At 38.1% G+C, this 27,414-nt stretch overlaps 1 protein-coding gene across 1 annotated transcript in view; it reads left to right on the top strand.

Moving 5' to 3' along the window:
* The first annotated feature begins 631 nt into the window (after window positions 1-631).
* ABCC1 (ATP binding cassette subfamily C member 1) overlaps window positions 632-27,414 on the top strand; it is a 149,313-nt gene continuing 122,530 nt past the window's right edge. The window contains exon 1 of the mRNA XM_031944179.1: window positions 632-938. Coding sequence (XP_031800039.1) covers window positions 891-938 — 48 coding nt within the window. The 5' untranslated portion in view covers window positions 632-890. The remainder of the gene's footprint in view (window positions 939-27,414) is intronic.

Raw genomic sequence — 27,414 nt, 5'->3', positions numbered from 1 at the left:
ATATTCCTCTTTTGATTGTTAGCTCCTTGAGGATAGGGACTTTCTCTAACCTCTTTTTCCCCATTGCTTAGCACAGTGCCTTGCATATTAGTAAGCGCTATATAAATTTTAATTTTTACATTATACATTTCAATTCTTCTAGAATTGTAAGCTCCTTGAGGGTAGAGATGGCTTCTTTTTCTATCCCCAGCACTTGCCATAGTGCCTAGCACATAGCAGGAGGCATAATAAATATTTATTGGTTGATAGATCCTAGTTAGCTCTCCTGTGTCTCCTCCATTAGAATGTATGCAGGCACGTGAGTGTGTCTTTTCTTTGTATCCCCAGTGCTTCAACACAGTGAACGTATACAAAATGTTTGTCGATTGCTTGCTTGACTAAGTGACCAAGGCACGTGTTCTGGAGGAAGGCATTTTGGGCCGCCTGAGGATGAAAAAAGTAGGGTCTCCCCCGCGTCCCCGCGTTCCTCACTTTATTTTCCCGGCCTCTCTCTCCCGAGCTCTGCCCGAAGGTGAGCCCGCGGACGACTGGGCGGAGTTGGGCCCCATCCCGGTGACGTGCGGGCCAACCAGGCGGCGTTGCGGCTCCCCGGGTTCCCTCCCGGCCGCTACCGCCTCGCCTCCTTCTTCTCCTCCTCCCCCGCCTCCTCCCCGGCTTTCTCCTCTCCCGGCCCCTCCGAGTAGCAACAGCAGCAGCAGTAGCAGCAGCCGCCGCCGCCGCAGCAGCAGCCGCCGCCGCCGCCGCCGCCGCCTCCAGCCTCCGCACTCGCTGCTGCCGCCGGCCGGCCGCCCGCCTTCCAGTCCGTCCGTCCGTCCTTCCGCCGGCCCGGCCCGGCCCGGCCCGGCCCTGGCCCCGGCTCCGGCTCCGGCTCCGGCTCCGGCCCCGGCCACATGGCGTTCCCTCATTTCTGCAGCGCGGACGGCTCCGATCCGCTCTGGGTAGATAACGCGCGGGGCTGGGGAGAGGCCGCTCCCGGGCTGGGGAGGGCAGGGCCGGGCCGGGGCTGCCTGGCCATGATCCTGGACACCCCGTTGGGCGAGCCCCTAATCTGCGGGAGGGGGAGCGAGTACCTATCGGTTTGCCCCGCCCGGGGCCACCTGGACTGAGGCTTCGGAACCTGGGGGGGAGGGGGAGGGCCGCGGCAGCAAGCCCGGCACGCTCTGGGGTCCTCTTCAACGCTGCGCCCGCCCCCACTCCGCCTTACCATCCCAGCTGCTCCTAAACTGGGGCTGAAGACTCTGTCCGGCTTTCCTCGGGTTCCCATTCCCGGGCTGGCGGAGAGTTGGTCTCTTTTCCATGGTTAGGGCCGGGTGTCGGGACTGACTCTGAGCCGGATTTGGAGCCTCTGGAGTAATGGGTGTGGGGAGGTGGAGCACCTACTTAAAAGATGAAAGCATCTGGGCATAGGCTCCCCCCATTTTCCGTTCCCCACCTACCTCCTTGCAAACTCACTCCATGGCTTCCCCTCTCCCGAGAGACCCTCAGTAGAGTGAAGTACAGAAGAACTTTGGTGTCTCAGTTGCATGTTTTCAGTTAGCCTGTCTCCCTTGGGAATATATGCGTGGCTGAGCCTTGAGACTGAGAAGTGGGTACAGAGAGGAAACGGGATGGGGCTCTAGGTTTTGTGGATATGAGTGGTTGTCTGGAGACATCTCTTCATCTGGCCTGTGCCTTTCTTCTGGGTGAGTGGGATTGGGAGCATTTCATTAGATCCACAAAAGTACTTTTCCTTCTTGTGACACCATGCAAATAAGTGGGCTTAGGGGATTTTGTGGAAAGCTTGGGGTTGATTTCTGACTCCACCCTCAAAGTCAAGGAATGAATTTATTATTCACTCTCACTGGAAGTCACAAAGCATGACTGTGCTCTGGCTGTGTGTTGTCCTCTCATTGTGCCACTGGGGGAATCCACTAAAAAGGACCAATAGTCAGGAGGTCAAAGTTCCCCACTGGTGATGCTCTGGGCTCAGTGGTCAAAGAAAGCTAAAAATCAAAACACTATAATAAAAAATGAATCGTATAATTAGTGGATACATAGAGCTTTGAGGATCCCTCTTCAGGATGAGTGGACCTGATACTTCAAGGTGACTGATTCCTGTAAACTCTCAGCATATTTATGTTTCCTTTGTTTAGAATTACTTTCACCTTAGTAAACATTGTTTCCTTCTTTGTGTTGAAGTAGGGATTTAGACTTAACAGAAGGTTACAATGTAAATTTTGTGAGCACATCTGGACTTTACACTTTGGGTTCTTTAAGGAGGGATTGTTGTAGGAAGGAGATGAAATTCAGCACCCTAAATATATTCTTTTTATTTATTTTCTTGCTTCTCTGTTAAATAAACTGCATCTAGGTTATTTGTGTAATTGCCCCCCCCCCTTCCCCCTCAGTGGTATTAGAGGTGCCAGTCCAGGATGACAGGGCTGTAATGAGCTCCTTGTCCTGTTTTCAGTTCAGTGGAATATGATAGTCTAGTCTGGAAATACTTAAGATTTTTTACAGTCAAGGCTCTGGAGAGATTTAGAAACAAAATGTCTACAATGATCAAATGAGATAATATTTGTACAAGACATGTGCACAGTGCCTGGCACATAGTAATCGCTCTATAAATGATTATTCTTTTCCCCTCTTTTCCTCTACAAAGGCCAATTGTACTAAGTCAGGGTGTTGTAGTGTTCAGGAAAGTGCACAACTCGATAGGAGAAACCTTGGTTCAAATCCTGTCTCAGGCACTTAATTACCTAGGTAACTAACCTCTCTGAGCCTGTTTTCTTATCTGTAAAATTCAGCTACTCAAGCCAGTACTTTCTAACTCCACAATTGTGGTTGTGAGGATCAGATGAAACAATGTTTATAAAGCCTTTTGTATATCTGAAAGCTATATATAAATGTCTTGTAATGGTTATTACCAGTGGCAGTACTTTGGTGAAAGCTGAGAAGAAAGGTTGGGACTTTTCTCTTCCATTTGTCATTTTACAGTTTGTGTCATATAGAGTCTGGAAGAATTCATTTGGAGTTCTCAAATTAGTAGTTAGCTTGAAATGATAGAAATTTGTTTTCCTAAGTTAAGGGAAAATCAATAAATGATCCTTAGGAGACTACAAATTACTAGGAAAAGGCTGCTATTTACAAATTATTTTCCTGTGAAAATTATATGGTGCCCTTCCTGTTGCCCTAACTCAGGAAAACTCATCCAGGAAAAATCTAAGTCTGTCAATTGTAGTATGTGCTTTCCTAAAGTTTTCTGCCATACCTTTCTAGCCAGTGAAGTAATGGTCATCAAATGGCTTCTTCTCAGGTTCTAACTGCTAGGAGAATCAGGACAAACCAGGCTAGGTGTCACTCTATTTTCCCAATAAACCTTGGTGAATTAATGGGTGGGGAAGAAGAAAAGCAGAAAGGAAGGCATTAGTAACACCTTAGTTGCATAAGAATAGATCCTGGATATACTAACCAGCATACAAATAGCATTTTAGCCTAATCTTATGTGGCCCTTCTGATGAGAAGATGGTGTAATTAGTATTAATTAGACTAGTTCTGTGGTTTATTTTTTCCTGCTGGTGGAGATAGGTTGCATTGAGCCATCAACAGAACTTTTGACAAAGGCCTCCTAGCCATTAAGATTTTGCATTTTGTGAGATTGCCATTTAGGTGTTGGTGGGGATTGGCTAGGTTTAGACACCTTACTGTTGTGATGGAGCAGAGAAATTTTTCTGGCCTCTAACACATCTATTATAATGGCTTCCCTTTTAGCAATGACCATAAATTTGGAATAGGAATAAGAGAAAAAAAAACTAATAATGTACTTATATGTATATAATATATTATTATTATTATTAACGACCATGGTTGTGTTTGACTCTTTGTGTCCTCATTTAGTGTTCTCTTGGCAAAAATACTGGAGTAGTTTGTCTTTTCCTTCAATGTGCACCCATTTTAGAGATGGAAACTGAAGCAAGTAAGGGTGAGTGATTTACCCAGGAACATAGCTAGTAAGTGTCTGAGGCCAGATTTGAACTCGGGTCTTCCTGACTCTAGACCTGGTGCTCTATCCATTGTGTCACCTGGCTGGCCTAACAACAACCACCATAATCATAATCTTGGGGGAGGTATTGTCTGCATTTTACAGATGAGGGCTCCTTGAGGTTAAATGACTTGCTCTTTGATCGCTTAAACAGCAACAGCAGTGGCTGATTGAGTTCTGTTAGCTCATAAAATCCAAATCTTTTCAATGAATCACAGGATCATAGATTCAGAAGGGATCTGAAAAATCATATAATCCATCCAAATTTTGCAAATGAGGAAACAGAGGCTGATAGAAATCACCTGCTCAAGATCACATTAAGTGACAAAGCTCAGAATTTGAAACTCAAATCCATTACTGTTTTTCAATGTACCATTTTTTTTAATTGTAAGAAAGCATCCACATTTTCAATCTACTCTCTTCTCCCCCCCTCCTTCTAGGAGAGTCTAAGATGAGAAAGGGAGAGAAGGAAAATCATGATCCAGTGAATGAAGGCATCAAGTTTATGGACTTCTGAACAAATTTTAATATCCCCTGTCTATTTTTGGTTTTGGTTAAATTCAATAAACTTCTTGAATGAGCAAATCAAAAACTTTGAGAACCTGCTTAAGGGAGGGTATTATTACCATTGAAATGGAAATGAAAATCATAAAGAGGGTTAAGAAATTTCCAAGAAGGTGCAACCTCTCAAGATTGGAACGGCTACCCTGAAATTTTTTGGCTCTCATAGCTTTCTGACTCTGAAAGAATGGATGTTTTCCTTGGAATACATTGGCATTAAGCTAGTTTAAACAATTTGACTTGTTGGATTCCATCCTCTTAAGCAATTTTTGTTACTTCTTTCTTTCCCTTTTTGGTCAAGCTTCTCTTGAAAAAGGTGATTTTCATTCTCTTCCCCACCCCCCCTCCACCCCCGCCCAGGTAAACAAGAAATAAGTGTGGTATTTCCACTCTAATAGGCCTTTTATACTTTTCTTCCATATTTCCTCAGTTCATAGAGATTGAGATGCTTTGGGATGGTTGGGACACTAATAGTGAATGGCTGATGAGCATTCTTTCACCATTTAGATTGTTTTTTCTTTCAAAGGAAAAACTTGTAGGCTAGGGATTCTTAACCTAGACTGTATGAACTTGTATGTGTGTTTAATATTTTATTTTTGAGTTAACTGTTTTCAATAGAATTGATTTGTCAATCCAATATATTTTATTTTCTGAGAAGAGATGCATAAGTCAGATTGCCAAAAGAGCCTTTGACAAAGAAAAGGTTAAGAATCCCTGTTCTAGGACAATTAGGATGAAAATCCAATTCAATACAATCTAGCCCAACCGCATTAATTAAATTCCTGTTCTGGGCCTGGGACTATGTTAGGTGCCAGAGCTGTAAAGATAGAATGACAGTAATCCCTCAAGTAGCTTTCATTCTACAGGAATGGGCCCCAGGGTAGCCAGGAATCTCCTTTTTTTGGAGAGTTCTCTAGAACTGATCCATGTTTCCAAGCTTCTTATTGGCAGCAAGTTGGTATTGTTCAAAGAATGTTAGATATGCTGTTAGAGATCTTGGGTTGAAATCCATACTTGGCTACTTGTGTTATCTCTGACAAGTCACTTTTTGGTCCACACTTTTCTAGTTTCTAAAATAAGAAGGTTGGGCCAAATAACTTCTGAAGTTCCTTTCAGCTTGAAATCTCTTAACTGAACAAATACATCTGAATCAATCTATGTGACTGTTTCCTGTAGGTCTTCAAATAGTCATGAAATCAGAAGACCCTAGTTCAAGTCAAGATGACTGTATGACTCTGGGCAATTCACTTACCTTCAACTATAAGTTGGATCAGTATATGGAATGTCCTTATCTGGTGCCTGTTAAATTTCAGGTCAAGTCCCTTTTTCTTTTTTTCCCCAAATGTATTTTTATTTTAAGAAACAGAATAAGAAAAAAGAAAAACAGGAAACACAAAACAAAATAGAACATTATCATGTGCCCACTAGGACATCAGGGAGGATTCAAAGTATATAACAACAAATACCAATTTAAGAAAGTATAAAAATATATATATATATATATATATATATATATATATTAGTAGAAGAAATTACATTCATGAGTGTCTGTCTTTTCTTTATTTTCATGTGAATTATTCTTTTGTTCTCTGTTGCACACCTTTTTTACTTTATTCTTTTCATCTTTCCCCACTCCCAGGCAGACTATAGTTAAGAAAGGTTATATTTATGTATACACATGTAGATATGTATATATATATATCTATACCACAAACATATACACACATATAGATAGATACACATATATTTTCCTTTCATTCCCCCCACTACCCCTAGCAGACTACAATTAAGAAAAGATATATTCATGTGTACATATGTAGATATACATATATACACACACTCACACACATAAGTACCCCACCCCCCCACATGTCTTTCCTATCCCTGCTTATCTTATTAAATTCTGCTCCATAACTTGGCTTACTATTACTTAACCTCTCTCTACCCAAGAATTCCTCCCTTGTCTTTTTCCCTTTTCCTTTGTTTCCCATCCACCTATCCCTCCCCCCTTATTTCTTTCATAGATTTTGGAGGGTGCTATGGTATATTATGTAATATTGCCTAGTGAACCTGTTTCTGATGTGAGTAGGTTTTCATAACTATTAGCCTTCTTTCTCCTCCTAATGCCTCTGTGTCTATTCTTCACCTGTCCCTCATTTATGTAACATGATTACTATTTTTACCTTTATTCTGCCAATCTTTTGAGCTTATCTTATTGTAGATGTAAATCTTAAACGTTAACTATACATTTTCCATGTTTAAAAAAATACAATTTGACCATGTTTCAACAATTTGTTCATGTTGAGTTCCTTGAAATTGATCTATGATATTGGCTCTTATATGTTAACTTTTCTTTTAAGTTTGGGTTTGGTTGGTAGAAAGTCCTGAAAATCTGCAAGTTTGTTTAATGTCTGTTTTTTTCTCATTCAAAATTCTAAATAATTTTGCTAGATATGAGTTGTATCAGGAAGATCCCTGTTCTGCCCTAAGTCTTCTTGTTTTTCACCAGTCTATGTTTGCCCTGAGGCACAAGTTTGTTTTATTTGAGGGGAAAATCCATAAGAGCTTGAAATCAGCCCATTCCCCCATCTTTCCAGAATTCTCCCTCCTTTTTTCTTAATATTATGTTATGTTAGATGCTATGGGGTCTTGGCTCTTGTGATCCACAATAAGTATACCAACAGCAAAATATTTTCCTTACAAGAGCCCTGCCAGGTGAGTACTACAAATATTAATCTTTCCTTTTTATAGATATGAAAAGTGAGACTAAGTTAAGTGAATTGCCCATAGCCACAGAGTGAATGTGAACTAGGACAGTGTCTAGACTGGACAGTGCCTTGCACACATGAAGACATTCAATAGGAGTATGTTGAATTGTATTCACGGTCAGTATTCTAATATGGGCCTCCTGGGTCATTCCCACTTTACTGCTGCATATATCTTTTGTCTAGTGATAACTGCAAATCCTCTGTTCCACCTCTGTAGAATTTAAGATGAGACAGATTTAGGGGAAGAGGGATGGAGACATGACTGTAAATCTTCCTGTCTGATTGAAGTATTCACAATTATATAATATAATCTGTGGTTTGGCTCAGGAAACACCATTGAATTTTCATTATAGATTTTCATACTTCCTGAGACCCCCTTCATTACTGGATCATAATAGCTAATAAAACCTTTGGATATAAAAACTTCCCTCAAGCTTTTGGCAAAATTAATAGAAAGTTTTTACAAAATGGCCTGATGTTAACAATAAAGGTCTGAGAGCCCTTGGGGGAAATATAACCTTTCCCAACAGGAAACAATTTATCCTAGCAGGAAAAATGAGAGTGACATTGTCTACTGAGGTCCTTTCTCACCCATATGCAACAGCTGCTTGTAACTGGATTTAGACAGTGTTAAGAGTTGTTAAGTAGAAGTGAACTGTTCATTGGATATGGGTTAAGGCTCTTCCTCTCCTTTTCCTTTACCTTCCTTACCAGGTTCTGATATCCATTTTTGATGGCTTGGATGCCCTAACTTTAATTGGCTGCTTTGAGGTCATCTGCCTATTTCTTAATCTGGTGAGAATAATACTTATATATAGCAATTGAGATAAAACTCCCCAAAGCTGAAGAAGTGACTTGTTGACACTTTCTCGTGATATCTCTTCCTTTTGGAGTGAGTTCAAATCTTGCTTCAGATCCTTACTATTTCTGTGACCTTGGACAAGTCAAATAACCTCTCTGCCTCAGTTTCCTCATCTGTAAGATGATGATAATAATAGCACCATCCTTCCAGTATTGTTGTAGGAGTCAAATGAGATAATAATTGTAAAGCTCTTTGCAAATCTTAAAAAACCTTAGAAATGCTAGTTATTATGCCAGTCCACATAAACCCATTAAAAATTATTTTCAGTTCTAAATTCTTTCTCTCTACTCCTTCCTCACCCATTGAAAAGGCAAGAAATACAATAACTATTGTACATATTAAGTCATGCAAGACATTTTCATGTTAACCATGTTGCATGAAGAAAAAATTTCAGTCCAAACTCAGAGTTTTATCAGTTCTCTATTTGGAAGATGGATAACAATTTATCTCAGAGTACTTTGGAATTGTCGTGATACAGAAACCCATTTCCTGACCAAGATATGCAAATTTATTTTTATTTTTGTCCCCCTCCTCCCCTTCACTCTTCTGTTTAAGTGGGCTCAGAATAAAAAATAAATTTGGAAATTTTAGATCCTTGAATAATTCAGATTAATCAGATATTTTTGAAAGTGGTTGGACAAATATGAATTTTAAATATATATAAGGGGCATACATTAACTCTGAATTCTGTTAGCCAGTAACAATCCCTAGGTCAAAGGGAAGGAAATCACACTTTGATTTGGATCAGTCCTACTTAATGGACCTGTTAGGTATTAATGAAGTTAAAGAGGACTGGATCTGGGGCAAGAAAACCTGAACTCAAATCCAGCCTTAGACATGTACTTTTTAATTGTGTGACCCTGGGCAAGGCAAATAACCTCCTTGCCTCAGTCTCCCCCTCTATAAAATCAAGCTAATAAATAGCACCTACTTCCCAGGGTAGTTGTGAGCTCAAATGAGGTCACATTTGTAAAGTGATTTTCAAATCTTTAAGAGCTATGAAAATGCTAACTTTTTTTTAAAGACTAGTTTTGGGGGTATGAGGGTCAGCTGAGATTGTACAGGGGGAAGAGAATAAGTATTAGGCACTGTGCTAAGCACTGTACAAAATTTGACTTAAGTTTTTCATTATCATTTCCCCTTCCCCTAATTAGTTCTTTTCCCAGCCTCTCTTATTTGCTTTCTTCTTATCTTCCTCAAGGACTCCTTTAAGTTCTATTTCTCCCCTCCCCAAGGTATGTGGAAATGGAGAGAACTTTGGGAAGAGCCAGGAGATCTAGGTTCTAGCTTAGGAAGGGCCACTTACAAGTTCTTGGACAAGTAATTCCCTTAGACTCTTTTCCTTTTCTGTAAAGTAATGCTAACAATAACTTGTCTTAGTTTTTTTTTTTTTTTCCTTTCTCATTGGAGTGGACTTAGGCAGTTGAGGTAGAAAAGAGAGAAAATGCTTGTTAATTGAAAATATTAAAAATAATACTCTGGGGCAGCTGGGTTGTGCAGTGGATAGAGCATCAGCCCTGAAATCAGGAAGACCTGAGTTCAAATTTGACCTCAGACACATAACACTTCCTAGCTGTGTGACTCTGGGCAAATCACTTAACCCAGTTGCCTCAGCAAAAATAAATAAATAAAAATTAAAAAAAAAAAATACATCATTCCATCTCTTAGGGCTAATGTATTTGAAAAGGAATGAAAACACTCTACAATGATATGGTGTTGTTTAATAGCACCATATTATGACAAAGATGGTATAGCTCCTTTGGAGTGGATTAATGAGACTACCTACTCTTCTCATTTATATAGAGAGCATAAATTGAGGCTCCTGTTGGTTATATGACTAAGCTAAGACTAGCAAATCACTGCAGAACCCCGGCTAGCTAATAAATATTTATTAAGCACCTTCTGTATATAACATATTCTGTAGTAGTGAATCATGGATAAAGAACAATTTTGGCTCTTGTGGAATTTAAGTGTCTTAATAAGGAAGGGTTAGCCAACTGCAGTAAACAAAAAATAAAACATGGGAGGACCTTAGAGGTTAGAACCAGATCTCAGACTCTTAATACAGTGACTGTACTATTCAAATTCATTAATGTGAATTCTCTCCTTTCTCCCCACTCCTCCCTCTTGGCTTAAAGCTGCATATAAAAATTTTACAATTAAGTAGCTGTCACTTAACAGTTTTTCACAAAATTCTACTCCTCTTTTGCTCTATTGTGATCTAGTGTCCCCTTCGCCCTTAGTCAAAACTTGTTTTTTTTCCCCCATGGTTAATACTGTTGTTGAGCAATCCCAGTGTCTTTGCAGAGAAATAAGAACATTTCCTTTGGGTGTTACTTCTTAACTGTAATTTAACTTTTGGATCCAACAGGTTATATACTGCTACCCCTCATTCTCCAGTGTTATTACCAGAACCATTTAAAACAAGTGACAGGCTTACACAATTGAGAACAAGGTGGAAGTTATTAGTGTGCCTTGTGTGTCAATCTTGGTGGTACGAAATGTCTGTGTCAGGGTAGTGTGTGGGTGTGATAGTTATGGTGGTGGGTGGAGGTTTTCACACAACTGAACATAGTCTATTCTAAAGGATTTCCAGCACTCAGCTTTCTGTTGATTGTGGACTTCTGCCTGTACTTGGCTTTTATGACCTTCAAAAGAATGAAAGGAAGGAAGAAAGAAAGAAAGAAAATTAACATGTTTGATTTTTAAGTGTTCAAAAGAACTGGAAGAATTTTTAGACATGGTCCATTGGAGGTTATGTAGTTTCCTTTGGCAGTTTGATCACAGAAATGTTTTAAAATGCAGAAATAAAATATGTAAGATTATAAAGCCAGATTATCAAACTAGTTTCAAAAAGCAAGTTCACAGTCCCTGATCTAATCTAACTCCCACATTTTACAGATGAGGAAACTGAGGGCCATATAAGTATTAAGCAGCACATCCTAGATTCTTACTCAAGTTTCCTGAGTCTGAAACCAGTATTTTCCCTCATTATACCACCTTTATTTATTATTTTACAATATTCCACATTATTATTCTTTTAGGGAGAAAAATGGGTTTGTGAAATGTCCACTTCTTTCTTGTGTCCTGTACAAATTCTTAAAATTGGGGGGAGGGGAGGTATAGTGGTTCAGGTGAAAAGCATTTGGTGGTCCACTGGTAGAGTGGGAGAAGGTGACCTAGTGATTATAATTAGGTTGGATTAACTAAAGCCTTTTGAGAAATCCCCTTCCCCAAGATCATTAATAAAATTATTCCTGGATAAGAGGAAAAGCCATGTCATAGGTTAGAATCTTTTGAAGGATTAGAATTATAATTTAATGAGGGTGAGTGATCTGGCTATTTTCTTAAGGAATCTTCCCTTATTCCTTTTCCCTCCAAATAAAGTTTCTGAACAAGCCATTGCATGCCTTGTGTCTCACCCAGACCCAGACCTTCCTGCAATAATTCAAGATTGAGAATAATTCCAGGTTATAATTTTTAGCCAACCTAAATGACTTAGTTTGGGGGGGGGGGGGAAGCAGAGGGATGAGTTGAGGTGATTATGGGGTGTATTGTATGTTTTGGAGAGATGGCTTGATCATCATGTAACAGTGCTTTGAGGAAGAAAAAACCATTGACAAAGGAAAAGGGAGAGTAGGAAAGAGAAAAGTGAGAAAGATTCAGAATAATGCTGTTGCTATAATTTGCCTACATCTGATTTGGTAGGCCCTGTAAGCCCAAGATTATATGAAAGGCCTTAGCAGAATTGAGGACACAGCCTAGACCTCTTGTCTCTAGATCACTCAAGGTTCCTTTAGCTTCAGCTGCATAGGAGTTAGGGAGGAGAGTTTGGGTAAAACGAACAATAGGCATTTATGTCAGGTTTAAGGACTTAATTTGAGCAATTGGCTGGAAAAAGCAATTAGTAAATTCTTTAATTAGGTTCTGTTGGTAATTCTGTTGTAAGGATAATCCTTTTATTAGCTTAATCTGTGAAAATAGAGCTGATACCCCATTTCATATTTAACAACCACTAACCCATACCTGTGAAATTCAGGTTATTCTTTACTGAAAGAAATAGATAACTGAATTAGCTAAGAAGTCATGTCTATATCAGATTTATAAATCTCATTTGGAATATTTGCTGTAATATAGGGAACTATTATCTACAAATACAGAATAATAATCTGCACCAGACACATAGTAAACTCTAATAAATGCCTGTTGACTGATTTCCTTTTAATTATTTTCTTATTTAATATTTAATTTCTCTCTAATAACATATACAGTTTTAAAATTTTTTCTTTTCAAATTATCTCTATCATCTATCTCTGTTTTATTCTAGAGTCCTAAATATAAGGGATAGTTTCCATAGTTTGATAAGAATATAGGTGAGGGGTCTTGCTTGGTTTTTGATTTGACTTAACCTATTTTAGTTTCAGTTTTACTTCTCATTGATAAAGAAAATGAGGGTTACTGAAATACTTATAATTCTCAGAGTTGTCTTACCCTTTTTGAAGAGTCTTTATATGATCCTCAGAGTGACCTGTTAGAATATAACAAGAATCTTCAAATTTAAAAAAAGAAAAGAAAAGAAACAAGACAAGAAGGTTTAGAAATCCAAGGTGTTGATGTTTCCATATTTATCTTACTCATTGAACTCAAGTGGGATAGGGGGTGGGGAGGGAGACTCTTGGAGGTTGGCTGAGGTCAGAAGTAGCAGTTTTCCATCTGCCAAAGCCATATTCAAGTGTGTGATTCAGCACATTGTGCTTCCTTGTGCCTAAGACAGGTAAAAGTAATTCTTTTGCTTTTTTCCATATGGGAGAGAAGAGGACGATGTAAGGTGAAAAATATTCTGCACAATCATATGTTGAAAAATATTCAGTTGTGGTGTGGTATCCCAGAGAGACAGATTTTATTGCCACCAAATATCATAGATTGGCAAAAACAACACTGGATTGGGCAAGTGTTGGTGGAAGGAGTTGTTGAAACAAGAAGAATCAGAAGCAGCTTGTGGGAATGAGTTCTTAAAGACAAATCTGGGTGCGTGGCTAAATTTTGGTCAGGTCACAAGGCAATTAACTATAGAATCTGAGGCTAAAATTAAGCCTGCTTTGTTGTATGTTTGCCACTCATTGGAAAGATGCTCCAAAACTAGAAAATCTTACCTTTTAAACTCTGATAATTTAGGAACACTGTTTCTTTTAAACAAAAAATTTTATGCCTTTTGGTACCATAGTTATTTCCCTTATAAAACTCTTCCACTTCCCTTATCTGCCTGTCCCTTCAATTGAGGCAGGAAAAATATTAGGGGACATCAACAGTCACAGCCACCTAATTTTACTGCATCTAGCATATCTTGCATCTAGAGTATACCACCTCTATACTAAGAGGAGAGAGTTGTGTTTCACTGACTGTTCTCCAGGGCTGTTTAGGGATGTTTTAATTTAAATTGTTATTATGAATATCATTTTAGTTCCATTTATTTTTCTCTGTATCAGTTCATCTAAATCTTTAGTGTGCTTCTAGGATTTTCTCAAATTTGTCACTTCTGTTTTTGGGGGTGTTTTGTTTATTTTTTTGTTAGGTAATTGGGGTTAAGTGACTTGCCCAGGGTTACACAGCTATTAAGGGGTGATTATCAAGAGGCCAGATTTGAACTCAAATCCTCCTGACTCCAGGGCCACTAGCTGCTTCTTTGTGTTTTACTGATGCTCTTGTTTCATCACTGTCACTTTTTTTTTTTTTAAATTAAAGCTTTTTATTTTCATAACATATGCATGGATAACTTTAATATTTACCCTTGCAAAACCATTCCAAATTTTTTCCTTCCCTTCTCCTCACCCCCTTCCCTAGATGGCAAGTAATCCAATATATATTAAAACATGCAATTTTTCTGCATATATTTCTACAATTAACGTGTTACACAAGAAAAATCAGATCAAAAAGGAAAACAATGAGAAAGAAAACAAAATGCAAGCAAATCAACAAAAAGAATGAAAACTATGTTGTGACCCACACTCAGTTCCCATAGTGCTCTTTCTAAGGTGTAGATGGCTCTGTTTATCACAAGACCATTGGAACTGGCCTGAGCCATCTCATTGTTGAAGATAGCCATGTCCATCAGAATTGGTCATCATATAATCTTGCTGTTGCTGCATACAATGATCTCCTGGTTCTGCTCATTTCACTCAGCATCAGTTCATGTAAGTCTCTCCAGTTCTCTCTGTATTCATCCTGCTGGTCATTTCTTACAGAACAATAATATTCCATAACATTCATATACCACAATTTATTCAGTCATTCTCCAATTGAGGGGCATCCACTCAGTTTCTAGTTTCTTGCCACCACAAAAAAGGCTGCCACAAATATTCTTGTACATGTGGGTTCCTTTCCCTCTTTTATGATCTCTTTGGGATATAAGCCCAATAGAAATACTGCTGGATCAAAGGGTATGCACAGCTTGATAGCCCTTCAGGCATAGTTTCAAATCACTCTCCAGAATAGTTGAATCAGTTCACAACTCCACCAACAATGTATTGATGTTCCAGTTTTCTCACATTCCCTTCCACATTTATCATTATCTTTTCCTATCATTTTAGCCCATCTGGTCTGTAGTGATATCTCAGAATTGTCTTAATTTGCATTTCTCTGATTAATAATCACTGTCACTTTTTATGTTCATTTATCTTTACCTCTATCTAAACCTCTACCCCTCAAAACTTCCCAATTATTGTTGAGGGTATCATCCTCCCTAGTCACCTAGGTGTCATCTTTAGCATCTCTCCCTCCCCATAACCAATCTGCTGCCCAGGCCTGTCAATTTCACCTTTTCATGATCTCCTGTATTCTTCTTTTTCTTCTCTGACATTGCCACCACTCAGCTGCAGGTCTTTCTACCTGGACTATTGCAATAGCCTGCTGATGGGTCAGTCTCTTTCAAGTCTCTTCCTACTATAATCCATCCCCCATTCAACCACTAAAGTGATTTCCCCAAAATTCAGGTCCTCACCATGTCACCTCCCTATTCACTAAACTCTAGTGGTTCCCTATCATCTTCAGGATTAGAACAAAGTGCTCTGTTTAGCATTCACAGTTTCATAACCTAGTTCCCTCCTACCTTTGCAGGCCTTTTACACCTTATTCCCTCACATGTACTCTTCTATTCAGTGACAATAATCTCTTGGCTATTTCACCAACAAGACATTCTATCTCTTGGTTCTGGGTATTTTCTAAGGCTGTCCTCCTTACCTGCCATGCTTTCTCTTACCATATCTACTTCCCTGGCTTCATTTAAGTCTAACTAAAATCCAGCCATCTACAGGAAGCTTTTCTTAATCCCTCTTACTTCTAGGACCTCCCTTTGTTAGTTATTTTTATTTATCTCATATAATTAACATATTAGTTTATGTCCTCATTATATTGTAAGCTGTCTGAGAATAAGGACTGTCTTTTCCCTCTTTTTATATCTTCAGTGCTTAGCACAGTGCCTGGTCACATAATAAATACCTAATATAATTATTGATCAACGAACCTTGGAACCCTTTCTTATAGTAGATGCATCATTTTCATCACATAATAATATTGTTTCACATTTCTGTCACCCCAGTTTGTTCAGACATTCCTTTATCATAGATACTTATTTCTCAATTTTTGTTTTTAAAAATGCTGCCATTACTATTTTGGTGGACATGGACCAGTTTTTCCTCTTGGGGCATATCCCCTGAAGGACTTTCCCTGAGTCAAAGATGATCGTGCTTCATTATTCAAATTATTAAACGACTTCATCATTGAGTATGTATGATAGTTTTAGATTAACAGTGGTTTGTTGTTGTTGTTGTTGTTGGTTTTTTTTTTTTTTTTTTTTTTTAGCATCAGTTTGTCAGAACTCACCAATTGCTACTTCTGTTCTCCCTCCTCAGTCTTTTTTTTTTTTTTTTTTTTTTTTTACGTCAAATGGGGCCCAGGTGGAAAAACAACTAAATAAGATCTGTCTGGACTGTGAGCACTCATCCCTGTGTATTTGGTGACTCTGTCTTTGGATTTTGAGGCAGAATAACTTTAGTCAAGTCATATAATTTTTCACTATTTCTTATTTTCTCCTCTGTAAAATGTAGGGATTGAACAAGATTAGCTGTAACATTATATAGCAAAAAGAGCACGGGAATTTACAGCCAACTGTGGAAGTAGGAGGCGTAAGAAAAGGGAGATGACCTCTATGTGCCAGGCACTGTACTAAAGAAACACTAAACAAATATAATTGCATTTGATCCTTAGGACAATCCTGAGAGGTAGGTGCCATTGTTATCCCAATTTTACATCTCAGGAAACTGAGGCTAACAGAGGGTAAGTGATTGCCTGTGGCCAATAAGCTGAATCTAGATTTGAACTCAGGTCTTCCTGACTTCATACCTAGTGCTTTATTTACTATGCCAACTAGCTGCATCTGGTCAGGGCTTTAGCATTTGAATCTTGACTCTGATAATTGTAACTCATATTGCTATGGGCAATTCATTTCCTTTCTTTGGGACCTAGTTTCCTCATCCATAGAATAAGGATGTTGAACTAAATTATCTCCAACGTCTTTTCCTCATCTTCCAAAACCTGGTATCAGTGAACTTTAAAAAAAATCATAAAAATTGATTCTATTTATAATCCTATTTTATTTTATGCACTTACAGATATATAAGACAATAAACATTTATTTATTATGCCTTCCCAGTGCCAGGCAATGTGTTGTGTACTGTAGAAACAAAGACAAAACATCCCCAACTCTCAAGGGGCTCATATTTTAATAGGAACATCAAGGTACAAACAACTATTTACAAGCATATAAAAATAAACTGGAAATTATCAACAAAGACATGATGATAATCGATATAATTAAGAAATAATCAACAGAGAAATAATCACTAGAATTAAGAGAGTGTGTAAAGAAGGGGATTCACCAGATTTCCAAGATGTCCATGACAAAACAGACTTAGGATCCATTTTGTAAGAACTCTTTCAACTCTTAAATTTTCATTAGTTTATGTAAACAAATTCTTTGTATTATACTCCAGAGAACCAATTCTGGACATTCAGTGTCAAGGTATAATTAGAAAATTGGAAGAGAAATGAGTAGAACTAAAACCCAGTTCTCCTGACTATCACTCTGGTGCTTTTCACCATAATCTGCTTGAAATCCCTTGAACTACCTGAGTCTTAGAAGTTGAAAATTATTTGGTGGGTGGCTAAACCACCATGTTGAAGTGTTTTGGGAGATAGTTTGATATGATGGTTAGAAAGCTGGACTTGTTTATGGGTGACTTGTAGGAAGCTTTTAAAAGAATGCTCTACTAAGATTATATGAATCTTACCACTTTGGAATAGGGTGAACAGTTTTTTTTTAAAAGAAGAAAGAATTTAGGTATTAGCATTTATAAGAAATACTTGAATCAGTTTCCTCATTGGTAAAATATGGGGCTTGGACCAGAGGAATTCATGGCCCTTCCCGAAGGAAATCTGTGATTCACATTCTTGAAAGGACTTAATCCCAGGTTAATTGGTATACTTGAAAATTTTACTTGGGTTAACACTGTGCCTTTCTTCCTTAGTGCAAGCTGGCTCATGTTAAAACAAAAGCTTTGCTCTGTGTGGGCTATTTTTCAAAGCAGGTAATATGAAAACTTCTGTTATCTCGGAACTGCTCGATACTTAGGAAGACATTATAATGATATATCAAAAAGGGGGTGAGGAGTTGTATGTGATTTAGAGCACAGAATTATTACTCAGAGTGGGATTCACCAACATATTAATCAATAATTATTAAATTGACTATGCAGAACATTTTATACGGTATATCTATACATAGATTAGGTAAGGCTTCGTCCCTGCCTGCCTGAAGTTTATAGTATTTTAAGGGAATTCTTTTAAGGAGATACTTTTCTTGAAGACTTGGGGTCATACCCCTTTTTTGCTACCTCCAAGCAAGGATTCCTAGCACATAGTGACCACTTAATATGTGGCATAAATGAAATATAAGCAAGGTGTTGGGTGGATTTCTGAAAGATATAAAAGCTTTTTACTAATTGGGGACATTAGGGAGGGACTTAAAATTCGAGTTGGGCTTTAAAAGTTATGAATGAGATTTTTGCCATTCAGAATATTATTCTAAGTATAAGGCATGAGCAGAAGCACAGGGCTAGAAAGAGATAGGATGCATCTCCTAAGAAGATGGGTACAAGGGCTGCCAATTACTCCAGCTAGATTTTGGCCTGTGTAAAGTACATGTAAGGGAATATTCTTAAGTGGTGTGGAAAAGAATGAAAGGTGTAGAAATAACTATTTCCAGCTTCCTGGGCATTACTCTCCCTCTCAAACTCTTGTTTTGGAGTTTAGACATGTCCAACTCTCTCTGACTCCATTTTGCAGTTTTCTTGGCAGAGAGAAAACTTTCTTGCCATTGCTCCTCCAGTTCATTTTACAGATAAAAAAACGGAGGCAAACAGAATTAAATGATTTATCCAGAGTCACACAGCTAGGATGTATCTGAGGCTATATTTAAATTCATGAAAATGAGTCATCCTTATTTCAAGACCACTCTGTTTACTGTGCCACCTAGTCCTCCCAAACTCTGAGATCCAACCAAACTGACCTCTCTCTGTGTCCCTTTTACATGACACTCCATTTTCTGTCTTCATACCTGGAATACAGACCATCTTTTCCTCTCCTTCAGGAAGTTCCTTGATTTCTTTATGATCATCTCAAGTTCCATTTTCTGCAAGAAACTGTTCCTAACCAATCTAGCCATTAGTGTCTTGCCTTCCAGATCATCCTGGGTTTAACTCCTTTGTATAGATCTGCTTTTATTTGCTTTATATTTATGCTATATATATATGAACTTATCTTCACATTAGAAGTTCCTTGGAAATAGGAGTTGTTTCATTCTTTGTACCTGTTTTTCCCAACACCTTGAACTACCTTGCAAATAGTAAGCACTTCCTAAATGTTTGATGAATTGGTTGATTGACTTTTAGAGTGCATTTTTTTCTATCTGGCTTTCCTCCTCAAAAATTAAAGATTTATTAAACCCTCTACTCACATGCAAGGGACAGTGTTGGGTATTGGGAATAGAAATACTCAGGATAAAAGAGTCCTTGCCTTCAAAGAGCTAATAATTTGTCAAGTGCAATAACATTCACATAAATAATTATATACAAAATAAATGCAAAGTGTATTTTTTTGGGGGGAAGAGCATAAGCAGTGAGATCAGGAAAAGCTTCATGCAGAATTTAATACTTGAAAAGGATTCTGGAAATCAGGGGTAAGCTTCTAGAGAGCATGGGTCATCAATTTTAACTGGAATTGGGTTAGGTTTACTTAGTCTAGACCACTTTTATGTTTCTTTGCCCATTGAAATTGACTCTTCTGTTTTCTCTTGCTTGAATAGAAATAAGTGGATGTGGAGGGGAGAAGTATAAACCAACATCTGTCCTTAGTTTCATAACATCTCAGTGCTTTTGCAATGTTTGGATGAAGAAGCATTTTTTTGGTGGTTGGAATCTTGGCCTATTGTGCATGTTTTTTTTCCTCAACAGGAAGTGCTTATATCCTTATGTTGTCAGTTTTAACCCAGGGATATAGAAGGAACATAGGAGCAAAAACTCTCATTGTCATCTTACTTTAGCATTATTATTTGGGTAAAAACAATAGAAAATAAGATGAGAATTAAGATAAGAATCTCTCTTAGATCTCTTGAAAGTCAGAAGCATTCATTGCAAGGGATTGAACTGCCTGGCTCTCCTTCCATTCATGTTAAGTAACAGCAGCAAGAGAAAATAATTGACACATGAAAACCTGGAACCCAGTGAAAAATTGAGAAAGAGCATTGATAAGCATCAAGTTGTTATTGTTGTTTTGTCCTTTTGTTCTCAAAGAGCACCATGACACCAAGAAGGTGATGCCATGACATGCAAATGATTTGGATTTAAATGAGGGAGGCTGTGCAAAGTTACCAGCCTCACTCTCTTCTCCAGAGCCATCTGGATCCAGTGACAAGATCTAATCAGGATGACTAGACACCGATGCAGGGAAAGACCTTTACCTTTTTTAAGCTAAGGTTTTTAACAGGTCTCAGTTTGACTGACTAATTAATCAGTAATTAAAGTTAGGTAAGAAATAAGGAGAGAATGGGTTCTTTTACTGAGTCAAAAAAAAAAAAAAATCAATCTTGGAGCAGGGGATCCTCAGAATTTCTGGCCAAAACAGAAATATTTTCTATTTATGTTTACATCAGGAACCAAACAGTGATCAATTGGGGCTTGGCTTGGATCTATTGTTGGTCAATCAATGAGAACCAGCGTGAGTTGGGTTTAAGGCAAAGACCAGCCTGTAAACCTCAAGATATCTTGTGAGGTTTCACCTACCAAAATGTATATTCCTTTGGACAGAGTAAAGGTGTGGATCCTATCTAGACAGAGGGTAGGGAAGGGAAGGAAGAAAGAAAAGAAAGAACTGTGCTTTTACTTAAGGTGCCCTATATTTTCTCTTCATTTAAAACATGCTTTTAAGATAGGAACTTAGATTAGACCTTTAGGATACTTCAGGATAGGGTTTCTTTTTTCTTTTCTTTTCTTTCTTTTTTTTTTTTTTTTTTTTTTTTTTTTTTTTTTTTTTTTTTTTTTTTTTTTTAAATTTAATAGCCTTTTATTTACAGGATATATGCATGGGTAACTTTACAGCATTAACAATTGCCAAACCTCTTGTTCCAATTTTTCACCTCTTATCCCCCACCCCCTCCCCCAGATGGCAGGATGACCAGTAGATGTTAAGTACATTAAAATATAAATTAGATACACAATAAGTATACATGACCAAAACGTTATTTTGCTGTGCACAAAGAATCAGACTCTGAAATATTGTACAATTAGCTTGTGAAGGAAATCAAAAATGCATGTGGGCATAAATATAGGGATTGGGAATTCAATGTAATGGTTTTTAGTCATCTCCCAGAGTTCTTTCTCTGGGCATACCTGGTTCAGTTCCTTACTGCTCCATTGGAAATGGATAGGGTTTCTTAATGTCTTTTGTGACATGGATGCTTTTGGCATTTTGGGTAAGCCGCCATTCTCCTCAGAATAATAATTTTAAGTGTCCATAGAATAGAATTACAAAGGATTACATGAAATGTATCAAAATATTAAATATCAAAAAAATATCAAAATGTAAAAAAAAAAATTCACAGACTCAAGGCTAAGAACCCTTGTGTTAGAGTGAATTTAGTTCAGGGAACTTTGATTACATGTGGAACAGAAGCATCTATGCACAGTAAGCCTTGGATTGGTGCCTCCCTTAATAATAGAATCAGATTTCTTGGCCTATACTTACAAAGAGAGTTGGGAAAATCATGGTGGCTGCTATTTAGAGCAGCAAGTTTTCTAAAAACTCACTTCTTTTAGTGCTTTCTCTAGCAGAGAATTGAGGGGCAGAGAATAACACAGTAATATTTCTTTTGTTTGTATTTAATCAAAGGAATTACTGTTAAGATAGGAACATTTGTCATTAAAAAAGTGTCCTTTTGGGTTCTATTCTTTGGACTCAAAAGATGTTGTGAAAGTTGGTGTATGCTTCCAAGGTGCCATTGGTAAAGGCACCTTTACCAATTCAGGACTGCTGAATTGATAAACTTTCATGGTTGTTTTATTTTTAGACTTAATGAGTCAGAAAATGAGGACTGCTAGGGAGGATCCCCAGTGATTAAATGTAGGATTGGTAATGGGAGGCTGGAGTCTTCTCTTTTAAAGATATATTTGATTCTGTTTCTGATGCTATCCAGTTAGATGTTATTTCCTTTCCCTTTGTTTTATTCTAGCTTGAGCATTGGGGAGATATATACTGTCTGTCTCAGATGGGATTAGCATCCAGAGCACAACAGGTCTGATATTGTTTCCATCTGTGCCTAGTTGCAGGCCTTTGATTGCTTCTTTGTTTTGTATTCCCTTTAAAGTTAGATTCCGTTTGAATGGGACTAATTCATTTGTTCTTGTTCTGAATGTTGCTTTTTTCAGGGTGGGGGAAGGAGGATTGGGAGAGGAAGAGGGGAGAGGGGGAAACGGAGAGGGAGAGTGATGTGAAAAAGATTCCTATCTTTGATTCCCAACACCCCCCACCCCCCTTGTTAATGTAATTTCCCTTTAACTCACAAATCCTAGTCCCTTTGAATTCCAATAGAAGATCCGGACCTGTCCCAGCCCCATCCGGTTCTGAGCCAACTTTGGGGCTACACCCAAAAGCCCCTCGAGCTAAGTCTCCTATTATAAAAAGGCCATGCTGAGAACCCCTCTTTGCAGAGATTCCAAACATGCTAGCCATGTGAGGACTCTGTCCACTGGACCCTCTGTCCGGTGTCCTCCTTATCTCTACCTTCACCTATCTCCTACTTCATCTCCTACTTCCAAACCCAATAATAAACCTCTTTTATCAATCTAGCTTTCGGGCTAATAAATGCTTTTATTGGGGACTCGCGCTGCTACTAGACCTCATTTACCAACATATCCTTGCACCGAATCCAGGGGGTTGCAGGGGACCTCTGTTTGACTCCCTGTACCCCAAACCTGCCTTTAGACCTCAACTAAACCCTAATCTCATTTAGGTACCCAAATTTAGATCTCAACAAGAGGAAGAGTGAAGAGGGGGGAGGGAAGTGGGGTGGGGGAAGAGAGAGAGGAGAGGGGAGAAGGGAGAGAGGAGAAGGAAGAGGGAAGAAGGGAGAGAGAAGAAGGAAAAGGAGAGGGGAGAGAGAGAGACAAGAGAGGGGAGAAGGGGGAAGAGGGAGAGAGGGAAGGAGAGAAAAAAGGGGGGAGAAGGAGAGAAGGGGAAAGGGAGAGAAGAGAGGAGAGAGGGGAAAAGAAAAAGGGGAGAAGAGAGAGGGGAGGGGGAGAGTACTTCAATATTTTTTTCACCTAATTAAGGTGAAAGATTCTAGGCTAAGTCCCGAGTATACAAAAATTTTGAATATACAACCCTTTCTGAGAGGAAGAATTGACAACTGAATAGATTGCTGATTCCCTACCTTTATTAGTAATGGCTAGCATTTGTTTTTCTATAGGGCTTTAAGGTTTGCAAAGTGACTTACAAATATTAACTTATTTTCTAAGAAAAGAGTGTGACCAGACGCTGCCCAGTATCACATAGTAAATATCTGAGGCTGGATTTGAACTTAGGTCTTCCTGATTTCAGATCTGGTGCTCTTATCTACTGCACCACTCAGTTACCTCTAAATGTACATTTCACATTTTATTCTGAGAATTGAGTTCCATGGCTATTTAAATAGAATCATCACAAAACTTCACTTAGTTGGCATGCTCAGGTATAAAGATGCTCTGATGAAATGATTCCTGGAAAAACTTTTGTTTGTTTCTGTTAAATGTTTCTGAAAAAATAGCCAACATTTATGCTGTACTTACTATGTACCATGCACTGTGTTAGGTGCTTTGCAATAACTGGCTCATTTGATCCTCACCAATAACCCTGGCAGGTAAGTGCTTACAGATGAGGAAATTTAGGCAGACAGAGGTTAAATGACTTACCTAGAGTCATACAGTTAGTGTCTGAGTCTGTATGTAAAGTCTGGGCTTGTTGATTCCAGTCCCAGCACTCTATCCACTGTACTACCCAGCTACCTTTAAAGATATATTTCACATTTTATTCTTAGAATTGATTTTCTTTGCCTTTTAATGGAATCACAGTAAATGGCATCTTAAATGGAATTCATTTAAATTGGACTACTCAGTGATAGAGATGTTCTGATGAAATTTAATTACTGGAAAGACTTTTTGTCCCTTGTTGAAACTGTTTCTAAAATATTTGAATATAAAGGTATAAAGAAGCTGGGCTGATTGTGTTCTGGTGATAGTCAGTGGATTGAAATTTGCTTGCTTATTTGTTTTAAAATAAATCTCCTGGTGAGTTTTTATGTTCCTCCTGAGTGCCAAGGGCATGAAATAAGCAAGATTATTTGTGGAATGGTGCTCTGGTTTAATCAAGGACTTAATCTAATATCAGTAAGCAAGCATTTTTAAAACTTCCTAATATGGGAAAGTACTTGGAAATACAGATGCAAAAGTGAGACAGTCCCTATGATTTATGATGAATCTAAATTGGAATCCATTAAGTGTCGAAGGTGTCCTGAGATCCAAGAAGTAAGTTGAACATTTATGCTTTGAATAGTTGGATTATTTAGAACTATTAGTCTGAGAAAATGTTGTCTTTCATCCTTTGTTTTGTGTGCTGTCTTGTAGAGATTATTCACATAGTCGTAACATATATGATGCCTAGAGTTTCATTTTAAATGTTGTTGCTACACTTTAATGGTTTAGGAACTGAAAGTTAGGTGAGTGCATATTTACAGAATTAAATTACAAAGGTACAATGGATAGCTGTAGAAGGAGGAGGTGGGTTCCCCATCCTTGGAGTCTGAATGACTATTATTTTTTTTAGTCGTTTTCAGTCTCTTTCCTTTATATCACAAAAACATCCAGATGAGATTGTTTTTAAATAGGCAAAACAGCAATAGCCTTCCCCAGACTCTGGGCCTTCATCTGGTAAACTTTTCATAAACCCTTTTGGGGCTTTCTTGGCAGATATTGGAGTGGTTTGCTATTTCCTTCTCCAAATCTCTTTATATATGTGGCAACTGAGGTAAACAATTAAGTGACTTGTCCAGGTTCACACAGCTATTAAATGTCTGAATCCAAATTTGAATTCAGATCCTTCTAACTCCAGACTTGGTATTCTGTCCGTTTTACCACCTATTTGCCCATGACTACTATTAGGTATGTTGTATTGGGAGATTTTTTTTTTTTTATGAATTGGACTAGCTGGCTGATTCTAATTCCTAAATTCTGTGATTCGCCTTCCAGTGAAAAAAGAATGAAACATTTAGAATAGGAGGCTATTTGAGTCGGAAAGCTGACTCTGGAGTCAGGGGACCTGGTTTCTAAACCTGCCATTGACAAAACATGTATGATCTTAAACTAGTTTTTGGACCTTAATAAATAATTAATTTCGTGTGGCAAGATATAGGGGAGAGACTGGGACTCAGGTCTTTTTCCAGCTCTATATGTGATCTTGTGAATTTTGAACCGGAAATTGGGAGAGCTGGGCCCTAGTGTTAACTCTTGCAGATGATCCTGGATAAGATGCAAAACATAGCCCTGTGCTTTAATTTTTCTCTAAGTAAAATAATCATCATTGACCCCCTCTTTGCCTCCCTTTTGATTACTCACTTTTGGAATGAGTAGTGTTCTTTAAATGAGCAAAAAGAGTGAGGCAGCAGTAGACATTTTTTTATTCAGGGGGAAGTTTGCTGTGTATGGATGGGTCAGGAGGGTTTTGTGCTCAGCAGAAGTCAGGGGTGAGCAAGCTAGCCTGTGCAGCTAGAATAGGAAACCACAATTCTGCTCTGAATAGCACACAGCATCCTCCTCAGAAACTGTTTATAAAGTCAGTGGGGTCTGCATTATGTGGCACTCATTCTAGGAAGTGCATTTATTTTCCGTCTGCAAACAAGCACCTGTATGATTCACATTTCAAATATGTCCACACTCCAAAAATTATGTCAAAATAGAATTCATGAGCTAGAATTGAAATGGCATCAAGGTGGGAGTCAGAAGCCTTGTGAAGAGTCCCCAGCTCTACTCCTTATTTGTTGGATAAACATGCTGTCATATCACTTTCCAGTTTTCTTATCTATAAAATAGATGATAAGCACTTACATTTGAAACTAGAAAAGATTTAGCAATAATCTAGTTCAACATCTTTTCTCTCCCTCCCCAGTTTTACAGGTGAGTAAGTTATATCTTAGGTTGAGTGATTTGCCCAAGGTCAAAAAAATAATTTCTGTCATGTCTGCTTTACAGGTTTCTAAGGATCAAATTACATATAAAAATGCTTTAAGAAAGAGGTCTTAGAACCATTTATAATGAATTATAATTATTATCTTAATTAACAATTTAGAGGCAGTTAAGTGGTAGTGGAGAGAACTTTGGGCCAAGAATCAGGAAGATCTGAGTTCAAATTCAGCTCCAGACCCTTACTAGCTGTGGGACCAGACAGGCCACTTAACCTCTGTCTGCCTCAGTTTCCTTTGCCAGAAAAGGAAAGTAACAATTACTACCTCCTCAGGTTTTTGTCAGGATCAAATTGTAATGCTGAAGAAACTGAGCAAGACACAGATTAGAGACCAATTCAATAATTTATTAAATGGAGAGAAATACTGGGACCAATGCATCCATGTTGATCTAGCCCTGAGTATTGGGGCAGGGAGCTTTTTATGGAATAACAAGAACAATGACATTACTGATATTCTAATGACATTTGAAATGGATAAACCTTTATCTTGTCAAACATTAAGGAATGTCTATAAAACCTTTATCTAAATATTAAAAAGGGACAGTTATAACCTAAGGCATAATTATGAAATAGGACAATTGGAGGAACTGGTCACTCCATTAAAAGGGAACTTTGGCATAACAAAATGAGATAATGTAAAATCCTTAGCACATCTCCTGGCCCATAATAGATGCTTAGTAAATGTTTATCCCCTTTATTTATTAAATGCTGTTTATGTATAAGACACTGCAGGCAAAGAAAAGAAACAACAATGAAATTGTCCTTGCTGTTAGAGACCTTGCATTCATTCTATAGGAACATCAAGACGGTTTTAGTTATTTACTAGACTCGTCTAACAGTAGCTACTTTGTACACATTTCTATTCATTAATTTATATTTTTGCTATATATATTTTATATGTACTTGTCCATAAGAATGTAAGACCATGCATAGTAGGTGCTTAATGAATAATTACTGATTGATTGAAATTTGACTTCCATAAAGAATTTTTTATGACCGCTACTGATTGTTCAAAGCTGTATGTCTGTCCTCATTTATGATCTAATATAATAAGCTGCCTGGCATACAGTATGCATCCCACAGACACTTGCTGACTGACAAGGTTAAGATATAACAAAGAAAATAGTATCCGGATGACGAAATTCCAACTCAAAAAAGGCCTGGTCTAAGAATCAGGACCTGCAGATTCCAGCCAGCTCTGTTACTAAAATAGTTAAGGATCTTGGATAAATTATTTCATTTCTTAGGGCCTCAGTTTACTTTTTAATATTGGTTTTCTATTCTTTCCACATGAAGGATAAACTCTTCTACCTGGGCCCTCTATA

This window comes from Sarcophilus harrisii, chromosome 1, assembly GCF_902635505.1.
Source record: "Sarcophilus harrisii chromosome 1, mSarHar1.11, whole genome shotgun sequence".
NCBI classification, from domain to species: domain Eukaryota; kingdom Metazoa; phylum Chordata; class Mammalia; order Dasyuromorphia; family Dasyuridae; genus Sarcophilus; species Sarcophilus harrisii.
The sequence above is the reverse complement of the archived record's forward strand: the minus strand, read 5'-3'. Positions and strand labels throughout refer to the sequence as shown.